We start from the raw sequence: 19,249 nt of genomic DNA, 5'->3' as shown, positions 1-19,249 counted from the left end.
TATTATAGTTACGCTTAGCTTTCACAGCTCCATGACAAATAATCCCAAACCCCAACTCCTTACATCTTCCGACTTTGAAAATTAGAAGGCCCATTAAAGGCCGGCCCAATAAAGAAAGGCAATAGCAATCCCGCCCAAAATCTGACATTTTCCCGCCGGTTCCAGCCGCCACAATAAATCTCTCTTAAGAAACGCAACTGTGAGAAAGAAAGAGAGAGAGAGGTCGAAAGAGCGAGAGATGGCGACGAATGAAGAGATTAAGAAAGAATTCAGCCGCAGCGGTTTCGCTCTTGTGGAAGAAGACGAGATTCTCGAGAGATGTAAGTTCGAGATTTGTCCTAATTTCACTTTGCCCAATCTCTTTTATCATTCTACAAATCACGAAACTTGAGTTATCTAATTCTTGTTCCTGACGGCTTTGCAGGTGTTACTCTCTGCATAAACTACAGCCTGAAGCCTTCTGAACTCGTTTCAAGTTGGGAACTTTATCATCTCAATCGGTATAACTCTCCCTATTAGCCATCACAAATTCATAGTAAAGTTCAATGCTTTTGATGCTCATAGTGATTGTATTGATGCTTATACGTATATTCGTGAGTTTGTGTTTGTGTGGAACAGACAAAGTTTTGATTTTTATAAGTTTATTGTATAGTTTGATGTTCATTGGTTTTGTGTTAGTGTTTATAAGAGATGGAGTTTAAAATCATTTCTTTGTGTTGTAACAGACAAAGTATTGATCAAACAGTAAAGAACGATGAAATGGATGGGTTTCTACTGCATCTACAGAACCAGCAGAAAGAATCTATTATGAAAGAGGAGTCTGGTCTGCATATCTACTCAAACAGAGATGTCGACATGTAAGTGTTTCTTTTTGTCAGAGACCCTTCTTTCTTGCATCAACTTTTTACAAGCTTGAAAAAGTCATACACACTGTTTTGGTCCAGGCTTTTGGATGGGATTCCTGAAGATACAGAAGACGACATCGTCTCTACCCCTACAAACAAGTCTCAGCGGTTACTTCCGGATCCGTTTGATTCAATAAGCAAATCGAGGGATTACGGTTACTCTACTGGGAAGTCAGTTGGACATGTGACTCCTTTTGGTCAACGAGGCCAAAAGTTTGTGGTGAGATTCAACATAGGTGATGCGGCGGCGCAGGCAGAGAATGGAGATAACAATGATGTGGAAAACAGTGAGGATGATATGATTATCAAGAAAGTTCTGACAAGACGCAGGTGTTCTCTAAAAGTCAATGGCGTTGGCCCTGAACCGGGTTGTAGGTTCATGTATTACAGAACTGAGGACAGGTTTGATTCGCTCGAGAAGCGGATCGTAAGGCATGCAGATGCATTTGCTGCCTCGGGGTTGTATGAGGAACAGGTTGATCCAGCTGTTGCTTCACAGGTAGCTTTAGTTATTATAATAGATGCTACTTTGGTTTCAAAGAAGTTTAACATTGGGGTATAGAGTTTGCTTACAAGTGCTATTGATTGCTTCAGAGAAGCATTTTTTCTGTTGGAATGATTTGTTGTGATGGAGAGGGGTTCTTGAATGACAAGTCCATTCTATTGCAAAGCAGGTAACTCAAATTATGGCTTCACTTCTCTTTGAATGTAATCACATTCTGTTTTGACTGTAAAATAGTATGAAGGATAATGATTCCTGTTCTTTAAAGAGTTGCGTAAATGATTTTTAGTTAGATAATGGCATCACATGTGGAGCACTTTAGTCCCGAATATTCTCAGTCTCCTTATCCTAATGGCATCAAATTCTATCACCGCAGTGCCGAGAGAACTTCAGGACAGCGTGTTCCACTGGATTTGAACAGACTAAATCAATTCTCCATTTTTCCTGGCCAGGTGATAAACAACATTCAGTCTTTTGCTTTTCTTCCACACAAGACTCTTAATATTCATGTGGAGGTGGTCTGAATTTGATGCAGATTGTTGGCATTGAAGGACAAAATCCTAGTGGACATTATTTCACTGCATCCAAGCTGCTGGATACAGTTCCTTTAACACTCACTGCTGACGTGGATCTACCTCCTGCTAAGAAGCAAAACTTGGATCAGGAGGTCTTAACTCTTGCTGAAGAATCCCGTGAAAAGTCAGAGGTTTCATTTGTAAGTATGCGATTCTTCATCTCAAGGGAGCTACACTAGTAATTTCTTCCATTTTCAAGGAAGCCGTTGTTATTTGTTGTCCTTTTCTCTCCTAACATATATGCATACATGGTCAAAATGTTGAGAATTTTAGAAACCATATTGCTGTATCGGTTAGCTAGGCTGGTAACTGTAAAGATTAGAGCTCCTCTAGTTTCTGACTTCGATGTTGCCAGAAAAATTTGTATGTTGTGTTCCTCTTTTTTGGGGGATATTGGAAAGAGTGTAAGCATGTATGATCTGTTCTGTATTCTAGTTTTGGGATTCGAAATGATGCTTAAGGGTATTAATCTTGACAGATAATTGCGTCCGGACCATTCACTACATTAGACAACTTGCTGTTTGAGCCACTGAGTGAGCTACTAGCCCATGCAAAAAGAAAGCCACCGCAGTTACTTTTGCTGGTGAGTAACTAAGATTCATTCAGACCTTCAATAGACTAGTACATATGTGGTGTATGATTGTATCAATGGTGGAACTTACGTTTTTTTTTAAAAAAAAAACTCAGCTTGGACCGTTTGTGGATTCTAACCATCCAGAGATTGAGAAAGGAGCTGTTGATGCCAACTTCAGTGAGATTTTTCAAGTGGAAGTCATCAGGAGGGTACTGATAATAAAACTAAAAGTTATATTCAACACTGACTGACTTTGTAATAAACAAAGATCTTCATGTTTTCTTTTTCTTTTTTGAATTTCACAGGTGCAAGAATATGTGGAATTCATGGGTTCAGAAGTACGAGTGGTTCTGGTTCCATCCCTCCGTGATGCTAACCATGATTTCATATTCCCACAGGTGCTTTTTATTTTTTCTCTCAAAACTTCTCTTCTCGCTTTTATGCATTTCTCTTCTCTGTTTTGACGTGACAAGCTTCTCCTTGCGTTAACAGCCTCCTTTCGACATTCACATACCTGATCTCGAACATCAGGTACTTGATAATAAATTTTCCATTTCATCACTCAATTCTCTGTTCACAGCCGGATATAACTGACTGCATTCTTTTCCTTCTTTTTTTTTTCTCCCATACATACAGATAACCAGTCTATCAAACCCGGGGACCTTTGAGGCAAACCAGGTATTAAAATCATTGTAATAATTATCTTCTAAGTAGCAATATACTCTCAACTCTCAAAGTCTTTAAAATATAAACATTGATTGGAGGATTCTCAGGTGAAGGTAGGCTGCTGCACAGTAGATGTACTGAAGCAACTGAGTGTGGAGGAGATGTCGAGAAACCCAAGCGGAGTCCCCACTGATCGCTTGGGCAGACTCGCTAGCCATCTCCTTCGTCAGCGAAGGTATAACTCTCTATTCAAACTATATTCTCAGCTGCTACCATATACTAAAAAAAGTATAATGTAATGAAACAGCTTCTATCCTCTGTATCCACCGCCTGAGAGTCTCCCTTATGATTCCAAACTAGCTCCTCAGGCGCTGCAGATTTCATCAATCCCGGACATTCTCCTACTTCCGTCCGACATGAAGTACTTCGTGAAGGTGAGTCAGTTATGTTAATATTGACATCAAATTCAGAAGATGTGTGAATGTGTAAGTTACTGATTTTTCTTTTTCCTGAATGTTGTGAAGGTTTTATCCATTGGGGAAGGGGAAGATGCGGCCAAGTGTGTGTGTGTAAACCCTGGAAGACTTGCGAAAGGAGAAGGTGCAGGTACTTTTGTTGAGCTTACCTACAAGGGCGATCCAGAATCGATGCATGCTTCCGTCATCTCTATTTAAAACAGAAACTGCTTTATGTTTAGGCTAGCTCTGGTATTTTATATATAAGAAAAAGCCTCCGGTTCCTCTCATTTTCTATGTTACCATTCTATGCAATTTATTTAAGCGGAAACCGGCTGATTTACAAAACATCGGGGTTTACCATACAAGACAAAAAAGGTTTAACGTATTGAATGACACCCAAAATTTAATATATTTAAATATCAGCGACTCTTTGGGACATTCTTCCTCGACTGAGTGTATTCCTCGTCTTTTGAAGGCAACCATTGATGTTTTATTTTACACGGTTGAAAATTTTCTGACATCTCTTTCTTCAATCAAGTATCTTAAGCAATTTTACCTCCTACAATGGTTCCGTGGCTTTAACTTTCTTTGTTTTAAAGTTAAAGCCCGTTAGGTCCAAAGCCCATTATAGTTAAACATAGAGTTTTCCATTTTTTCCTCGCAAATAGAAAACCATTCCCTCTCTCATTTTCTTTTTCTCTCTATGAATGATATAAATATTAAAAAACGCAGATCAAACAGAAAATAAAAATTAAAAAAAACAAATATTGATCAAATAGATCAGGCAGAACAAATGAAAATTTAATGGTTAAAATAACTTATCGAATTAGCATATTTAGAAACATAAATTTTTTAAGTTTAATATCTAAAACAAAAAATAAATTTTTTTGACCTAGACAAAGAAAAAAGAAAAGAAAATTCAAAAGTCACCATGCAAGCCTTCTGTCACAGCCAACTTATGCTCTCTCTTTCATGCAAAACACTTTTCAACACACTTTTATATTCAACATTCAGTTAATTTTTTTTTTTAGTAATTTTGTTAGTTCTGCATTTTTCGAGTTGACCGGACACTAAATTCAGTACCATACGTATGTTTGATTTCTTCTGCATTTGCTCTGCTACACATTCATACCCTTTGGCTTCGAATGATACACATAAAAAAAAAGTAGATCAAAAAGAAAATGTGTATCAAACAAAACAATTGTAGATCAAATAGATTATGCAGAACAAATGGAGACCTAACAGGTTAAACTAATTTATCGAATGAACATATTTCACCATGTTAAAAAATAAATTTGTAAGTTATAAAATATCTAAAACAAAAATACAAATTTTATATAAACAATAATTATTATTATTTTAATGAATACAAGGGAAATTTAAACATTAAATCAAAGTAAATACAATTACAACGTACAATGAAATTGAAAAAATATTAATATGGATTATTTTTGTTTGCCCATAATGTATTTGCAATAATTCTTTAGTGATTGCTATAAGATTTCCTTATCCAGTTTAGTTTATGCTTCTTCCGTCTCATTTTGTTACGGGTCAAGCCAACTTCACTTTTTCCTATACGTAACACTTTCTTAACACATATTTATGTTCTGCATGCAATTGGTTTTATTTTTATTAATTTTGTTGGTTCTGCATTCTTAGAGTTGATTGGGTACTAAATGAAATACTCAATGCATGCTTGATTTCTTATTTATTTGCTTTGCTACACATTCAGACTCTTATTTCTTAATTTTGTTGGTTCTGCATTCTTAGAGTTGATTGGGTACTAAATGAAATACTCAATGCATGCTTGATTTCTTATTTATTTGCTTTGCTACACATTCAGACTCTTATTTCTTAATTTTGTTGGTTCTGCATTCTTAGAGTTGATTGGACACTAAATGCAATACTATATGCATGCTTGATTTCTTATTTATTTGCTTTGCTACACATTCAGACTCTTTAAGTTTTGAATGGTACGCAGATCAAAAACATAGATCAAATAGATTATGCAGAACAAATATTTGATCTAACTAGTAAAACTAATTTATTGAATTAGAATATTCGACTGAATGTTAAAAAAAAAAATTTGTAAGTTAAATATCTAAAACAAAAAAATACAATTATTATACAGACAAAGAAAAAGGAAAAAAAAAACAAAGTCAGCATGCATTGGCCATTTACTATGGCTAACCCACATTCCCTCTTTCCCAAAGAACACTTTTTAACACACTTTTATATTTTGCATCGAGCTCGTTTTATTTTGCATCAACTTTGTTGGTTCTGTATTTTTTGTGTTGATTGGGCACTAAATGCAGTATCATGCTTGATTTCTTCTGTATTTGCTCAGCTATGCATTCTATTCCTCTTTCACATTCCCCTTCATTCCTTGATCTTTTTTTCTTCTCTTTCTTGTTTTTCAAAAATTTTCATTCATTTTCTCTTCCTCTTCTTGCTCTTTTTCTCCTCATTCTTCAATACTTTTCATTTCATTTTTTTTTGTTATTTGATAGTTATTGAGATTTATAATGCTTATTCTCTTTTGATTTTGTTTTTTTTTTGATATTTTCATCTTCTTTTGATTTTCTTTTTCTATTGCTAGACAGTTTTTCATCGTATGTAGATCAAAGTTGTTAATAAGAAATGATGAAAAAACGCAGAAATGTTATACTAGGACTACTGTACAAGTTTGTATAATTGAGTTGTACTTAGTTGCACTTAGAAAATTATACCAAGTTGTACTTGAGAAATGGTACGACTTGGTATAACTTTGTAAGGCGTAACTAGTGTAACTATAAAAAAAACTGCATAATTTGTATGGAATTGAACTAAAGGTGTGACTGGCAACTGCTAGCATAATTGGGAGTAACAAAAATGTGTAACTAAGAGTAAAAGTAGCAGAGTAAAAAAATATTTAAAAAATAAAGCTTGCGTAAGTATTTTTCTCTTCAAAAGCCATGAGAAAAAAAGTATAGCACTTTTTAAATAGTAACCAGCGCAAAACAATTTAAAAATATTAAAACTTTTTTTACCTGAATGGTAACTTTAACAACTAAAAGAAGAAGAATAGGTTTCTCACTAAAATATTTACTCTATTTGTGTCATACAATCATACTCTAAATTGTACTCTGACAATTAAATATTGAAATTTTAAATTAAACTGAAATTAAAATTTTAGATCTAAAACTTAAAATTTGAGATTTGGATGTAAAAATTTAAGGAAAAAAAATACCAGTAATTTATTAAGAGTATACAGAATTTTGAGTATCTCAGCATTTGACCAGGGTTGGAAAATGAATCGTATTCGAAAAAAATACTTCAAGAAAATTATGGGAGAGACAAACAGAAAACGTAGCGAACAAGAAGTGAGTTCATATCTTTTATAAAGTTTGGAACTCAGTCGCAAAATAAAAAAAATCTATTGAATCATTTTTTTTTCCTGAGATAATCAAAAAAGAAATTTGAAACAATAAGAGGAGAGTAAACAATGGCTTTGATTGGAGACATGTGGTATCATTGAGTTAAGGGTTTAAATCATTGATAACGGAACAAATGTTACCAATCATGCATCAAACTTTATTTTTTGATTTTATAAGTTTGAGTTAACATGTGTTGTAGTTGAGTTAAAAAAATGTTACAAAAACAGTTACTGCTATCATAAATTGAGCTACATGGAAAAAATTTCTGCTGGTAAATATCAAAAAAAAAAAATTATAGTTTTAAGCCCACAAATTTAACAATATCTTTATGAAACAGAAAATAAAAAAAATAAATACTATTTATCAATAATTAAATTACGTTAGTAGGTATTTTGTAAATTTCAGAATTTATATATAGTTTAAACACACAAATATGTTAAACAATATCTTATGTTTTTTTTAAAATTATGGTTTTAAAAATGTTATACAACTCTACTTAATTTTGTGCTAGCCAAAGATTTTTATAATCTTCCCAAGTCCTATTATATATATATATATGACCCAACAGTAGCAAGTCATCACTTTATTTTGAAAGCTTGTACTGCTATCAAATTCTTTAATTCAAAATCTATTTTATTATTGTTTTGTTTAATTTATTATATTATTCTATTGGAATAATGATGATATATTAGTACCTATAAATCTTTATAAAATAATACATATTGCAATTGATTTCTTGTAAAATATTATTTATACATATTACGAATAAATTATTATGATTATTTATATATTTTAAAACAATTTAATTTTTTTTTGTTTTTATTAAATATTTTTATTTTTATTTATTCTATTTAAAACTATACAGCAATTTATACATAAAAAATGTCAACAGTCATCAATTTTAATAAAATGATAATTTTTATTTTTACTGCAAACTTACTACATAAATTTACAGTTTTTATCACATAATTTATATTGTATTGCACCTCAAACTTAATACTACATGTCAAAATTAAACTTAATACAATTTTTTTTGTGTTTTTCTGCAGTTTCAATATTTTCTTTATATCAAAGAAATTATTTTTCTATCTCACCTAAGATTATTAACCCCGACCAATACTAACAAGCCACATCATCTATCTTACTATGCCACGTTTTCCAATAACCATCAATTATTATATACTTGTCCGACCAACAGTTTTAAGATTATATTGAATCTAATAAAACCCAATATTTGGTCCAAACATAACACCATACTCTTAAAGCCAAAAATCAGCTCAAACTCTGCCGATCCCTCTTTCTCTCACTCATCTGTAAAAGGACTCGCCTCACGAGCTTTCAGTTGGGCTTGTTCTTCCTCATCTTTGGACGAAGGACGATGAGATATGATATATTATCCTCTTTTGAACAGTCATCGTCTCCAATTTCACTGTTGTCTCCTTCCTTGCTAAACTTTCGCAAGCTTCTTTTTAACATGCACTCTACAGCCTTCTTTTTCTTCTGAAACCATTCCATTCACATATTTCCTTGTCGCACAATTCCTCGTATATAATCTCATAACTGGGATCATCAACAATGATCTTACATACACGCTCACGCTCTTATCCTTTATTGCTTTCAATTTCATCGCATGTTCAACATGTACTGTTCATTTTCTGTCTCAGTGTTGTGCAAGTTTTTTCTATTTACCTCATCAAAATTTTATGAAATGCGATTCGTGAAGAAAGAAAATATATTTAGATGATATTTCTCAAAATATATTCGTGAAGAATTTTTTTATATTTTTGTTTTATTAGGTCGTCTTATTCCTATTAGATCTAAGATTCAAAGGGCCATAAACACTTTTAGGTTAATTTTACTATATATATATATATATATATTAACATTATGATCTATCTATAATTAGCTTTTTAAAAATTTGAAAACCAATGCAAATGTTTCATTCGGATGTACCATGGAATATAATCATTGGAGGACAATATACCTTGACTAATTCATGTCATATAGCGAATGTAATTTCTTTAGATTAATATAAAGTAGGTAGGTATGTTCTAGCAAAAATAGATGAATATATTTAAGTTATTATTTTCTCAAAATTTATGGTTTAACTAGTTTTCAGAATTTTAAGGTTTTTTACTAACTATTTTCAGGTATGTTTTAGCAAATATAGATGAATATATACTTAAGTCATTAATTTGTGTATCTGTTAAAATTATATGTCCACGCGGTTTTTGTTTAAAGCCTAAGAATTAAAAAGCATATTCCTAAGCAAACTTGCAAACAAAGAAGCATTTTTTTTTTGTCATCTAGTATTTATTAAAGAGACAAAGCCCAAAAGAAAAAGCCCAAAACACATTACAAAGATCAAACTAGGAAGTCCAAAACAGAAGGGCAAACTAAAGGAGCCACTTGGGCCTTAAGCCCGTCGAACTAAAACCCGCAAGAGATACGTGTTGAAGCCTTCACCAACGAGGAACACGCGTCATAACATTGCCACTCGAAGGTCATGTGCCCTAAGGCCGAAACGCCACCGCACAACACCGGCAAGAGCATCACCGACGGCCTACTAATCGGAGATCCACCGGAACCACACAGGAAACAGGATCCCGTGCAAAGCAACCGCGACGTCAATATTTGGAGGTGAAAACTCAGCCACACTGCTTTATCTTCCATCGCTGAGATGTGAAAAAAAATTCTTCTTCAGGAGGAGTTCCAATCGAACATCGCCATCAAATCAATCGAGCAGGAAATCGCTTGGAACAGAACAGAAAAAAGAAGAAGAGACAATACAGAATCTGATCTAACCCGTAACCAATTCGCCATCAAACATCAGAGGATGCTGCGAAGCGGATCCAAAAGCCGGCGGTCCAACACCACAGAGGAAAGCGTGGTCCCCGGAGCCAAGAGCTGGCGGTCCAACCCCGTAAAAGAGGTGTGGTCCCCGGAGCCAGAAGCCGGTCGTCCACCATATGAAAGATGCGACACCGGAACAGAGCCAGTCATGCGATGCTTTATAAGCCATCGACGCCGGAGAGAAAAACCCGATGAAACACGGATTGAGACAGATCTGAACTCCGAAGACAAGCCGGTGAGGCGGATCGACGACTTTCTCTCTCTGCTTTCTCTCTCAGAGAGAGAGAGAGAGAGAGAGAGAGAGAGAGAGAGAGAGAGAGAGAGAGAGAGTCGCTTGTTTATTACAATTGCAAACAAGGAAGCATATTCTGCGCAATCACAAATCAATTGATAAATAAAAACAAGTTAACGTCTCTACATATCCTCATTCCTTTTTCTTTTTTTAACACATGCATATCCTCATTTCACATGCTACATTTTGTGAATATACACTCGATTCCTGAATTTTAAATCGCATAGCCGATTTTTAATTCTTTCTCTCGAAAACTGAAAATAATATAAATATAAAAATAGGAATACAAATGTTCTTCGAAACAGAATATATAAGATAAATAATTTGATTATTCAATTTCGGATAAATACGTTTTCTCCTTCCTAGGTTGAGAAATGATATTAAATAGCACCGTTGCAAAGAAGAAGCGAGAAAACAAACACGAAAGAATATTTCGAGGAAGAAGAAAATAAAGATTTTGAAGGGTAGACCCCATTAGAGAGAGATCAAAAAGAAAGATTTTTCCACACGCAAAGGGTTCCTCTTATGGATCATGTCTTCATCTAGTAGAGAGCTCTCGTTATTGATTTGAAGCCCTAATGAGATCAATCGACCATCGTCTAATGGAGGAATCGTCTTCCCCTTCTTCCCACTATTTCTCTATTTTCACGAACTACCCTCTGTTTTCCGCCGTATTAGCTTTCACCATCGCACAGTTCATCAAGTTCTTCACCACCTGGTACGTTTACTACTCATATGTAGTTTCTGAGAATGGTTTAGACAAAGACAGAGATTTTACGGACAACTCTGTTTTGTATGTTTTGTCAAAAGGTATAAGGAAAAGAGATGGGATCTGAAACGGCTTGTTGGGTCTGGAGGAATGCCTTCTTCACATTCAGCAACTGTTACAGCTCTTGCTATGGCCGTTGGTTTACAAGAAGGCTTTGGAGGATCTCTTTTCGCTATGGCTTTCATTCTCACTTCCATTGTATGGCTTATTCAATCACTTTTCTTATCAGTTTTGATGGTTAAGGCTTGAGGAGAGGATTAAATAGTTAGGGGTTTTGTGTTTTATTTTTTCTGCGGCAGGTTATGTATGATGCAACTGGTGTAAGATTACATGCTGGACGCCAAGCTGAGGTTTTTCTTTTGTTTGTTTTCTCTTTTTGTTTGTTAGCATCTGTTTTTTTTTTTTGGCTGATTTGGGTCTGTTTCATTTCCAGGTTCTCAATCAGATTGTGTATGAACTTCCTTCAGAGCATCCCCTCGCTGAAAGCAGACCCTTGCGTGAACTTCTAGGTCATACCCCTCCACAGGTAAGCGAATAATGCAAAATTGAGGCAGCTCAGATCAATAGTGATGGCTTTCATGTTAGACCATATCTGTTTCTGTGTCATCAGGTCATTGTGGGTGGGATCCTGGGAACTGCTACAGCAGTTGTTGGCTACTTAGTCACCTTGACAGCCAAGTAGCCTAAGGTGCAGCAAGAGCTCACCTCTTCTGATCCATCCTGTGTGAAAGCCTCTGGTATGTAGCTGAATCAGCCATGACAAGGAAACTGGGTGCATGGACCCATGTTTCTTTCCGGTGCTCAGCTTGTATCATTAACAACATAGTATAGGTTTGGGTCTTGTAAAGGAAACATGAAAAAAAGTCATTACACGGATCTATGATGTGGTAACAGAGGAGCTTTTGCCTTGAACTAACAAACGAGTATGATATGTTTAGATACAGCAGGATCATTACTTCTAAACTCAGATTTATGAAAACCTCTATATCTATAGTGGATCTTTGTTAAATTGCAGAGGAGGGTCAAATCCAAAACATCGCCAAGCAATGGAACCTCTCTTTAAATTATTACTGATATCCCACCCGTAGAAGAGTGTCGTATCCTTTTCTCTTTTTTTTCTTGGGTCAAAATTGTCATATTCTTTTTTTCCACTATATCTACATAGAAGCCTTTAAAGGTAATGCTAATAATCTCTAGTTATTCTAGGTCATTAAACACATCTCTTAGTTTATATTAACTAATGTCTCCTCTGCCACTTTGAAGGTGGCATGAGCTATATCTGAAATGATTCCTTTAGTGGCGATATTATAAGGAGGACCTCTTTACTTTTCTTGTCGGTACAACCTCATGAAACAAACAGATAGATTTAATTAACCAAACACGTCATATGAGAGAGTCTTGATCAGCATATGGAACATACTGTCTTCTCCGACCAGTAAGAGCTCCAAGATCAGCAGTCCGAAGATTCACCATCAAGAATATGTATGGAGGTGTGTGACCTTAAAGAATTCTCCTAGTAAGAAGAGCCATGAAGCGATCAAAAATAACATTTACTCTTCCTAGTGAATTTGTTGGAAAACTGAGATACAAAGAGAGAAACATGTGCTTAATCTTAATAAATCTGGCTATTAGTAACAAACCCGATCCAACTGTAATCAATTCTAGACTTCAAGACTGAGTTGAGAAGCAATGTTTTGCATTATTGATTATTCTGATCATGGTTCTTCACTGATAGGCCATGAATTTTACCTACTTTTATCCATGGTTTGTAAGTTTTTTAATAACTAAATACTATGTTTTGGAGTCTTTTTAGAGTATTTACAGGTTCAGGTACGTTGTAGAAAAATATGGTGATTTTTCAGTCTTTTAGAACCTTTTGATGTGCAGAACTGCACAGACGCGTCAGATGTTTAGCTATGGATGGAGACCTTACCACCGTTAGATTGAGCCCATCTTTTAAAACAATATAGAACTTTGAATTAGTTTTCCAATGCCACCGGTCTGAGGTCAATCAGCATCCTGTAGCAGAAGTTATGTCTGTGTTACTGAAAAATGGTCAGTCTGCCTCGCGAGAGGAAGCTGTCGAGGAGATAAAGGAATATCGATCGATGGTGCACCCTTGGCATCGATCGAAGGTGTTTCCAGAATGCAGGCCGAATATATTTTATGACTAATTTAGGTCCAGAAGTTACCACAAATTACCAGAATACCCCTACACGACTAAAAACCCTATTTTCCTGTTTGTTAGCCATTGTTGACGGATATGCTTCATACTATTCTAGACAGAGAGCTTAGGATTAGAAAGAGAGATCTGTACACCTTGAGAGATGGAAGATCTTGAACTCCCTTTGTTTTTTTATTCTATTCTATTTTATTTATCTATTGAAGTATTATTCAGACCATCATAATGTTTCCTATGAATACGTCTGAGTAGTTCTCTTGTTAGATTAGGGTTCTTCAAAGGTTAACTTATGGTTTGCTAAATCTATATTGTTGTTAGGGTGATTTAATTAGTTCTTCATCTAGTTGTTCTTATTACTAAGCTTAGGGTTGATAAACCTTGAACTTAGATCTTAGGATTGATTGGTGCAAGTGAGAGCTTGGCATGTTGCCTGAATAAAACTAGTATGATCTTATTAGTTAGGCACACGAGAGTTGGTCTAGGTGATTAGAGAACACATCAAACATATTCGCTAAAGCTTGCTAGAAGTAGTGTCGATCGACACTTCATAAGATATATCGATCGATAGTCAATACCAGACATCGATCGACAGTCAATACCAGACATCGATCGACAATCCATAGGAGACATCAATCGACACTCCCTTAGGACTTTCATACGAGAGTTGATAGATTATAACTTCAGTTTGAATTCGAGAACAATTAATATTCATAAATCCCTAATAACCTAATAAGTTTGCATACTTGTCATACCTGAAAATTTACATGAATCTAGGTATTTTCCCAACTTGTTAACAACCTCAATTCAATCAACTAAACAACTTGTTCACCCAATCTTCACTTCATTTACTGCTTACAACTTGCTTGTCTAGCTTTATATCAAAGACTATAAATCTATTGTGTAATCCTAGAGTCTCTGTGGATACGATACCTAAGCACTAAAACTGAACATTTTATTTGAGAGAGTAATTCACTCCTTAGGGTAATTTGAGTGATATATTCACTCATGTTAAAAATATATACTACAGTTTAATTATAAATGCAGATTATATATTTTTATAATTCAAACCAATAAAAATTTAATAACACAACAAAATCAGAAATTTACAATTTATTATCATTGACTCATAAAACAGCATTAAAGATTATCATTTTGAAACAAAAAAAAGTCCATAACATTTATCTTATGAAAATGGAAAGAGTATAATTTAATGGTTTATTCGAGTTTCGGTTTGTTTGAAGACATGAAACTTGATCCCATTTGGATATTTTTTAAGTTATGTTATGATTTAATTTGGGTTTCTTAGGATTTGGTTCGAATTAGTAATACACTATAAACTTAGTTGAACTCATTTTAGTTTTGGATTTGGTTATACATCAGATTTTGGTTATCCAAATATTTGCTTGTGATTCAAAAGTACACAGTTTAGTTTGGCAAATTTAAACAATTTTTACTAACAAAAGCTTTGTGAAATGATTTGAAGTGTTTGTTAAGAGGAAAAAACAAACAAATAAAAACTAGCAACATCCAAATATTTGGCATTGTTGCAGATTGTCTAGCCCTTTTGGTTGCACAAGTTGTGATCATATCAACAGGTTTTTCGAACCTTATCTACAAGTTAGACTGTCAAGAACTCATTCACCTTCTTTCAGAGAATTGGTCATTTGATGTTCATTGGATGGTATATTCTAATCGATCGATCACATTCTTACGGCTTTCGTCCATCTGGTGATCGATCGATGCGTTTTTCTACAAAAACACATCGATCGATCCATTTATAAAAAAACGTACAAGATTTTCCGAGGATATTCCGAGAAACGCTTCAGATTTTGTTCGATCGATCGATGGTATATTCTAATCGATCGATCACATTCTTACGGCTTTCGTCCATCTGGTGATCGATCGATGCGTTTTTCTACAAAAACACATCGATCGATCCATTTATAAAAAAACGTACAAGATTTTCCGAGGATATTCCGAGAAACGCTTCAGATTTTGTTCGATCGATCGATGGTATATTCTAATCGATCGATCACATTCTTACGGCTTTCGTCCATCTGGTGATCGATCGATGCGTTTTTTTACACAAACGCATCGATCGGTCCGTTTATAAAAAAACGTACAAGATTGAAACCCCAAAAACTAGTTCCTCGGAATTTCCTCGGAATATTCCGACGGAATTACGAGGAAGAACAGGTTTTCCTCGGAATTCTCTTGGAATAGTCCGAGGAAATTCTAGGGTTTTTAAACCGAAAACAACGTTTTGCGGTTTGAATAACACCTATATAACCCTTATTAAGTGTCTTACGTTCATTATGAAGTCAAAAATTTGTTCCTTACCGTATAATTAACACTTTTCCGATTGTATGAACGAAATCCCACAACATAAGAGAAACACTTATACATTTTAATGAACGGTATGCTTTCAATTCGTTTTGAAATTTGTTATTTCATGGGTTATGCTCATCTATACAAAGAATCCTCAATGGTATGCATTACAATTGTATTAGAAATGAAATACGGCAAAAAAAATTGATGTTTTGAAACCCCAAACACTAGTTCCTCGGTATTTCCTCGGAATATTCCGAGGAAATTCCGACGGATATTTTACTATCCGTCGGAATGTCATCGGAATATTTTCATTTTACCGGGCAAATATTTCGCGAAAATTGAAATTAGAATTCCGACGGAATTCCGACGGATAATATGCGTCGGACCCTAGGTTTTATAACCACGAGCCACTTCTTCTTCCCCATTTCTTTCTTCTTCCTCTGCGCGACTCCTCTCTTGTTTCTCCGGCGATTTCCCCCTGAAATCCGACGATATCTCCGGCGATCTCCCCCTTTTCTTCCACAAATCATGTAAGGACCCTATCCCACTCTCTTAGGTTCTATTTGTTAGGTTTTTGTGTAGTTTTGATAGATTTTTGTTAGGGTGATTGGTTAGATTGGTCAGGACTGTGATTTTTGGTTGTATAATAGGTTTAGAATTGTGATTTGGTTGAATAATTTGTTTTGTTGAATTGATTTATAATTTTTTTATAATTTTTTTATTTTTTTGTATTTATAAAATCGATTTTTGTATAGAAAATCGATTTTTGTATTTTACAAAACGATTTTTCTATATAAATTCGATTTTTTGGATTTTACAAAATCTTTTTTGTGTATAAATATTATTAATATATATATTTATATTATTAAAACTATTTTTTATAATTATTAAACTATTTTTTATTTATTAAAACTATTTTTTGTTTATTATAACTATTTTTATATATTTATTAAACATTTGTAATATCTATAAAAAAAAATTGGGATTAAAAACTATTATTTGGAATTTTTTTTTTTATAAAAAAAAAATTAATTTATATATTTCTATATTTATTAAATATTTATTTTTTAATATACAGGTCTCATGATGATCAGACTCCGCCTCGACAGCGTCGTGGTCGTGGTGGTACGGGGAGCCAGTCTCGGGATTTCAGCCATTTTCAGGATTCCCCTTCGCCCCACAGCTCCAACCATACATCTCCCTCTGCTGCACCCGCTCCTGCTCCTCTCGCTCCCGCTGCTGCATACGCTCCTCCTCCTCCGGGTCCTCCGGGAGTGATGAGTGTTGCGGAGTTGGTTCAACAGCCCGATCGTGATCATCTTCCGTATCTCACTCTGTATCCACATGGACGGGGTCAAAAAAGGTAATTAAACGTTTTTTTTCTTTAAATTTGGATTCATTATTAACCGTTTGTTCTTTTTATTAGGTTCAATCGATCCGGGAACGGGATCAGCGCATGGATCAACCGTATGATGTACTCGGCCCTCGACAAGGGACATCCGACTTTCACTCACTTCCCTACCGACAAGCAGGTTCTGTGGTTTCGTCAGTTTGCGGTAAGTATTCTAATTTTTTACTTATATTTTTAATCTTTAATATTTTTTTTTAAAGTTCAATTTATTTATTTCTTGATTTTTATTTTATCATCAATTTACATTATTTAAATTTGGCTATTTATATTTCAGTAGGTTCCAAAGAAGAAGGGACGTTTGGTCGGTTTGGGTCGTCGCTCCCGGTCGGCTGCTCCTTCTTCTGCACCACCGCCATATGTTGATCCAGAAGTTCTTACGGCTCAGCTGAAGGACAAGGATGATCGGATATCTGCGTTGGAGACCAAGATGGCAGCTCAACAGGCGGGCTATGAGGCACAGAAGAGGCTGAACGAGCAGATGATGGAGATAATGAAGAGGATGTACCCGAACGAGGTGTTCCCGAACATTCAAGACCCATAGTTTTTTTTTTTTTTTACCAAAAACTCGAAATGTTTTATTTTTATTTGTAGAACGTTGAATTATCTAATATGTTTTCAGTTTAAATTTTAATTTTATATTTTTGAATTTAAATTCCACAAATTTTAATTAAAAAAAAAAATTTAAAATTTTTTTTTTTTCGAAAATCCGAGGAAAAGAACCCTCGGAAATTTCTGACGACCTTTTCCTCGGAATTTTAAAAAATAATTCGAGGGAATATTCCTCGGAATTTTCCGAGGGACCACGTTCCTCGGAATTTTAAAAAATAATCCGAGGGAATGTTCCTCGGAATTTTCCGAGGGACTACGTTCCTCGGAAATTTCCGAGGGCCACGTTGCTTGGAAATTCCCGATGCAAATTCCGAGGAAGATTTCGTCGGAACTTCCGTGGATTGGACCATCGGAAAGTTCCTCGGAATATACCGATGAAGTCCTCCCTCGGTATATTCCGAGGAACTTTCCGACGATCTAGTGGTCCTCGGAGTTTCCTCGGAAATTCAGTTCCTCGGAATTCCGTCGGAAATTTCCGAGGGAATTCCGAGGAAAAATGAATTTCCGAGGAGTTATTTCCGACGACTTTTTTCGTCGGTATGTCGTCGGAATAACCTTATTCCAACGACATACCGACGATTTTTTCCCTCAGTATGCCACTGTTTTCTTGTAGTGTCCTTTTCGCTATTCGATTCTTTATCTTTCTTTTTGGTGTTTTATATGTTCAATTTATGTGTTGTATTTACGCTATGGCAAACTCTTTAGGTTGTGATGCCTTCCTATGTTGTAACACCTCCTCCTTTTATGGAGTCTTAAACTGTTAAGATAATGAAGTAAGGTTTGACCAAAAAATAATAAAAAAATAAAAAATAAAAAAACTAGCAACTATAAACTTTATAAAAGTAGAAAATCTTATTTAAACTTATAAATATAGCACAATTATTTAATCTTCAAATGCAAACATATTTATACTTCAAATACAATTGTTAAAAGATACAATTTTTAATCTTTGACCAAATATCTCTCTCTATAGTCTATTTCTGGTATATTAAAAGAGAAGAATTACAACATTTTAAATATGATACGTATTATCATTAAAATGATTCTTAGAAGTACTAGAGAATTAAGTTGGTCCATATAAACATATACTATATTTTTTATTAAACTAATCATAAAATAATTATTACTATACAAAAATATAGTTTTCTTAAATAAAAGCTACGAAATTACGTAATATGATTAAAATATATATTGCAATTAATGATTTCGAATAATAAATATTTTGTAACAATTTTTATATCTTTCATCTTTTTTTGTTTAATTTATCTTAATAATATAAAATTAAACGATCATATTCACCATATAATAAAATTTATATTTTTCATATATGTTACATTTTCAAATTTTAAAAACAACTTTAAATTACTAAAGTTGTTAAAAATCTCACATTTAAAATTTTATACTCAATAGTTTAGAAAAAATCAAGTCGACAATAGATCTAACGAACCCGTTCACACAAAACATAATCCCCTTTTCATTTTTCTTTTATTGGTGACTATTTTTTTCCCAAAAAAAAATAAAATAGTTGACAGATTTGGCCAAACTCATTTTTAACATATTAGGCTTTTAGACAATCATTTAGTCCGTTTAGTATTATGCTTAAGCTTATCATAAAACCCAACACATATGTTAGATATATTTCACAAAGTCAATAATTTCATATCTACTATTAATATATAAAAAGTATTTAAACACTCAAATATATT

General features: G+C 34.2%; 2 protein-coding genes across 2 annotated transcripts; both read left to right on the top strand.

The window, feature by feature from the left end:
• The first annotated feature begins 195 nt into the window (after window positions 1-195).
• Window positions 196-4,108, top strand: LOC106322948 (DNA polymerase alpha subunit B). Its single transcript, XM_013761099.1, has 15 exons — window positions 196-320; window positions 425-500; window positions 726-857; window positions 945-1,404; window positions 1,500-1,579; window positions 1,784-1,859; window positions 1,943-2,122; window positions 2,461-2,565; window positions 2,670-2,765; window positions 2,862-2,954; window positions 3,049-3,087; window positions 3,193-3,234; window positions 3,330-3,457; window positions 3,530-3,656; window positions 3,747-4,108. The coding sequence occupies exons 1-15, from the start codon at window positions 239-241 to the stop codon at window positions 3,894-3,896; spliced, it is 1,866 nt and encodes a 621-aa protein (XP_013616553.1). The 5' UTR covers window positions 196-238; the 3' UTR covers window positions 3,897-4,108.
• A 6,566-nt stretch (window positions 4,109-10,674) lies between these two features.
• LOC106326054 (uncharacterized membrane protein YuiD-like) lies at window positions 10,675-12,037 on the top strand. Its single transcript, XM_013764094.1, has 5 exons — window positions 10,675-10,959; window positions 11,052-11,208; window positions 11,310-11,360; window positions 11,444-11,536; window positions 11,621-12,037. Exons 1-5 carry the CDS (start codon window positions 10,820-10,822, stop codon window positions 11,690-11,692), a joined length of 513 nt encoding a protein of 170 aa, XP_013619548.1. The 5' UTR covers window positions 10,675-10,819; the 3' UTR covers window positions 11,693-12,037.
• Window positions 12,038-19,249: the final 7,212 nt, after the last annotated feature.

The sequence above is a fragment of the Brassica oleracea genome, chromosome C2 (genome assembly GCF_000695525.1).
Source record: "Brassica oleracea var. oleracea cultivar TO1000 chromosome C2, BOL, whole genome shotgun sequence".
NCBI classification, from domain to species: Eukaryota; Viridiplantae; Streptophyta; class Magnoliopsida; order Brassicales; family Brassicaceae; genus Brassica; species Brassica oleracea.
Note: the sequence above shows the minus strand (reverse complement) of the source record. Positions and strands in the feature narration are given on the sequence as shown.

Coding starts and splice junctions, on each gene's coding strand:
- LOC106322948 (XM_013761099.1), top strand. CDS start 239: ATGGCGACGAATGAAGAGATTAAGAAAGAATTCAGCCGCAGCGGTTTC. Junction 858..944: donor TCAAACAGAGATGTCGACAT/GTAAGTGTTTCT, acceptor GTTTTGGTCCAG/GCTTTTGGATGGGATTCCTG. Junction 1,405..1,499: donor ATCCAGCTGTTGCTTCACAG/GTAGCTTTAGTT, acceptor TGATTGCTTCAG/AGAAGCATTTTTTCTGTTGG.
- LOC106326054 (XM_013764094.1), top strand. CDS start 10,820: ATGAGATCAATCGACCATCGTCTAATGGAGGAATCGTCTTCCCCTTCT. Junction 11,209..11,309: donor CTTTCATTCTCACTTCCATT/GTATGGCTTATT, acceptor TTTCTGCGGCAG/GTTATGTATGATGCAACTGG. Junction 11,361..11,443: donor ATGCTGGACGCCAAGCTGAG/GTTTTTCTTTTG, acceptor TTTCATTTCCAG/GTTCTCAATCAGATTGTGTA.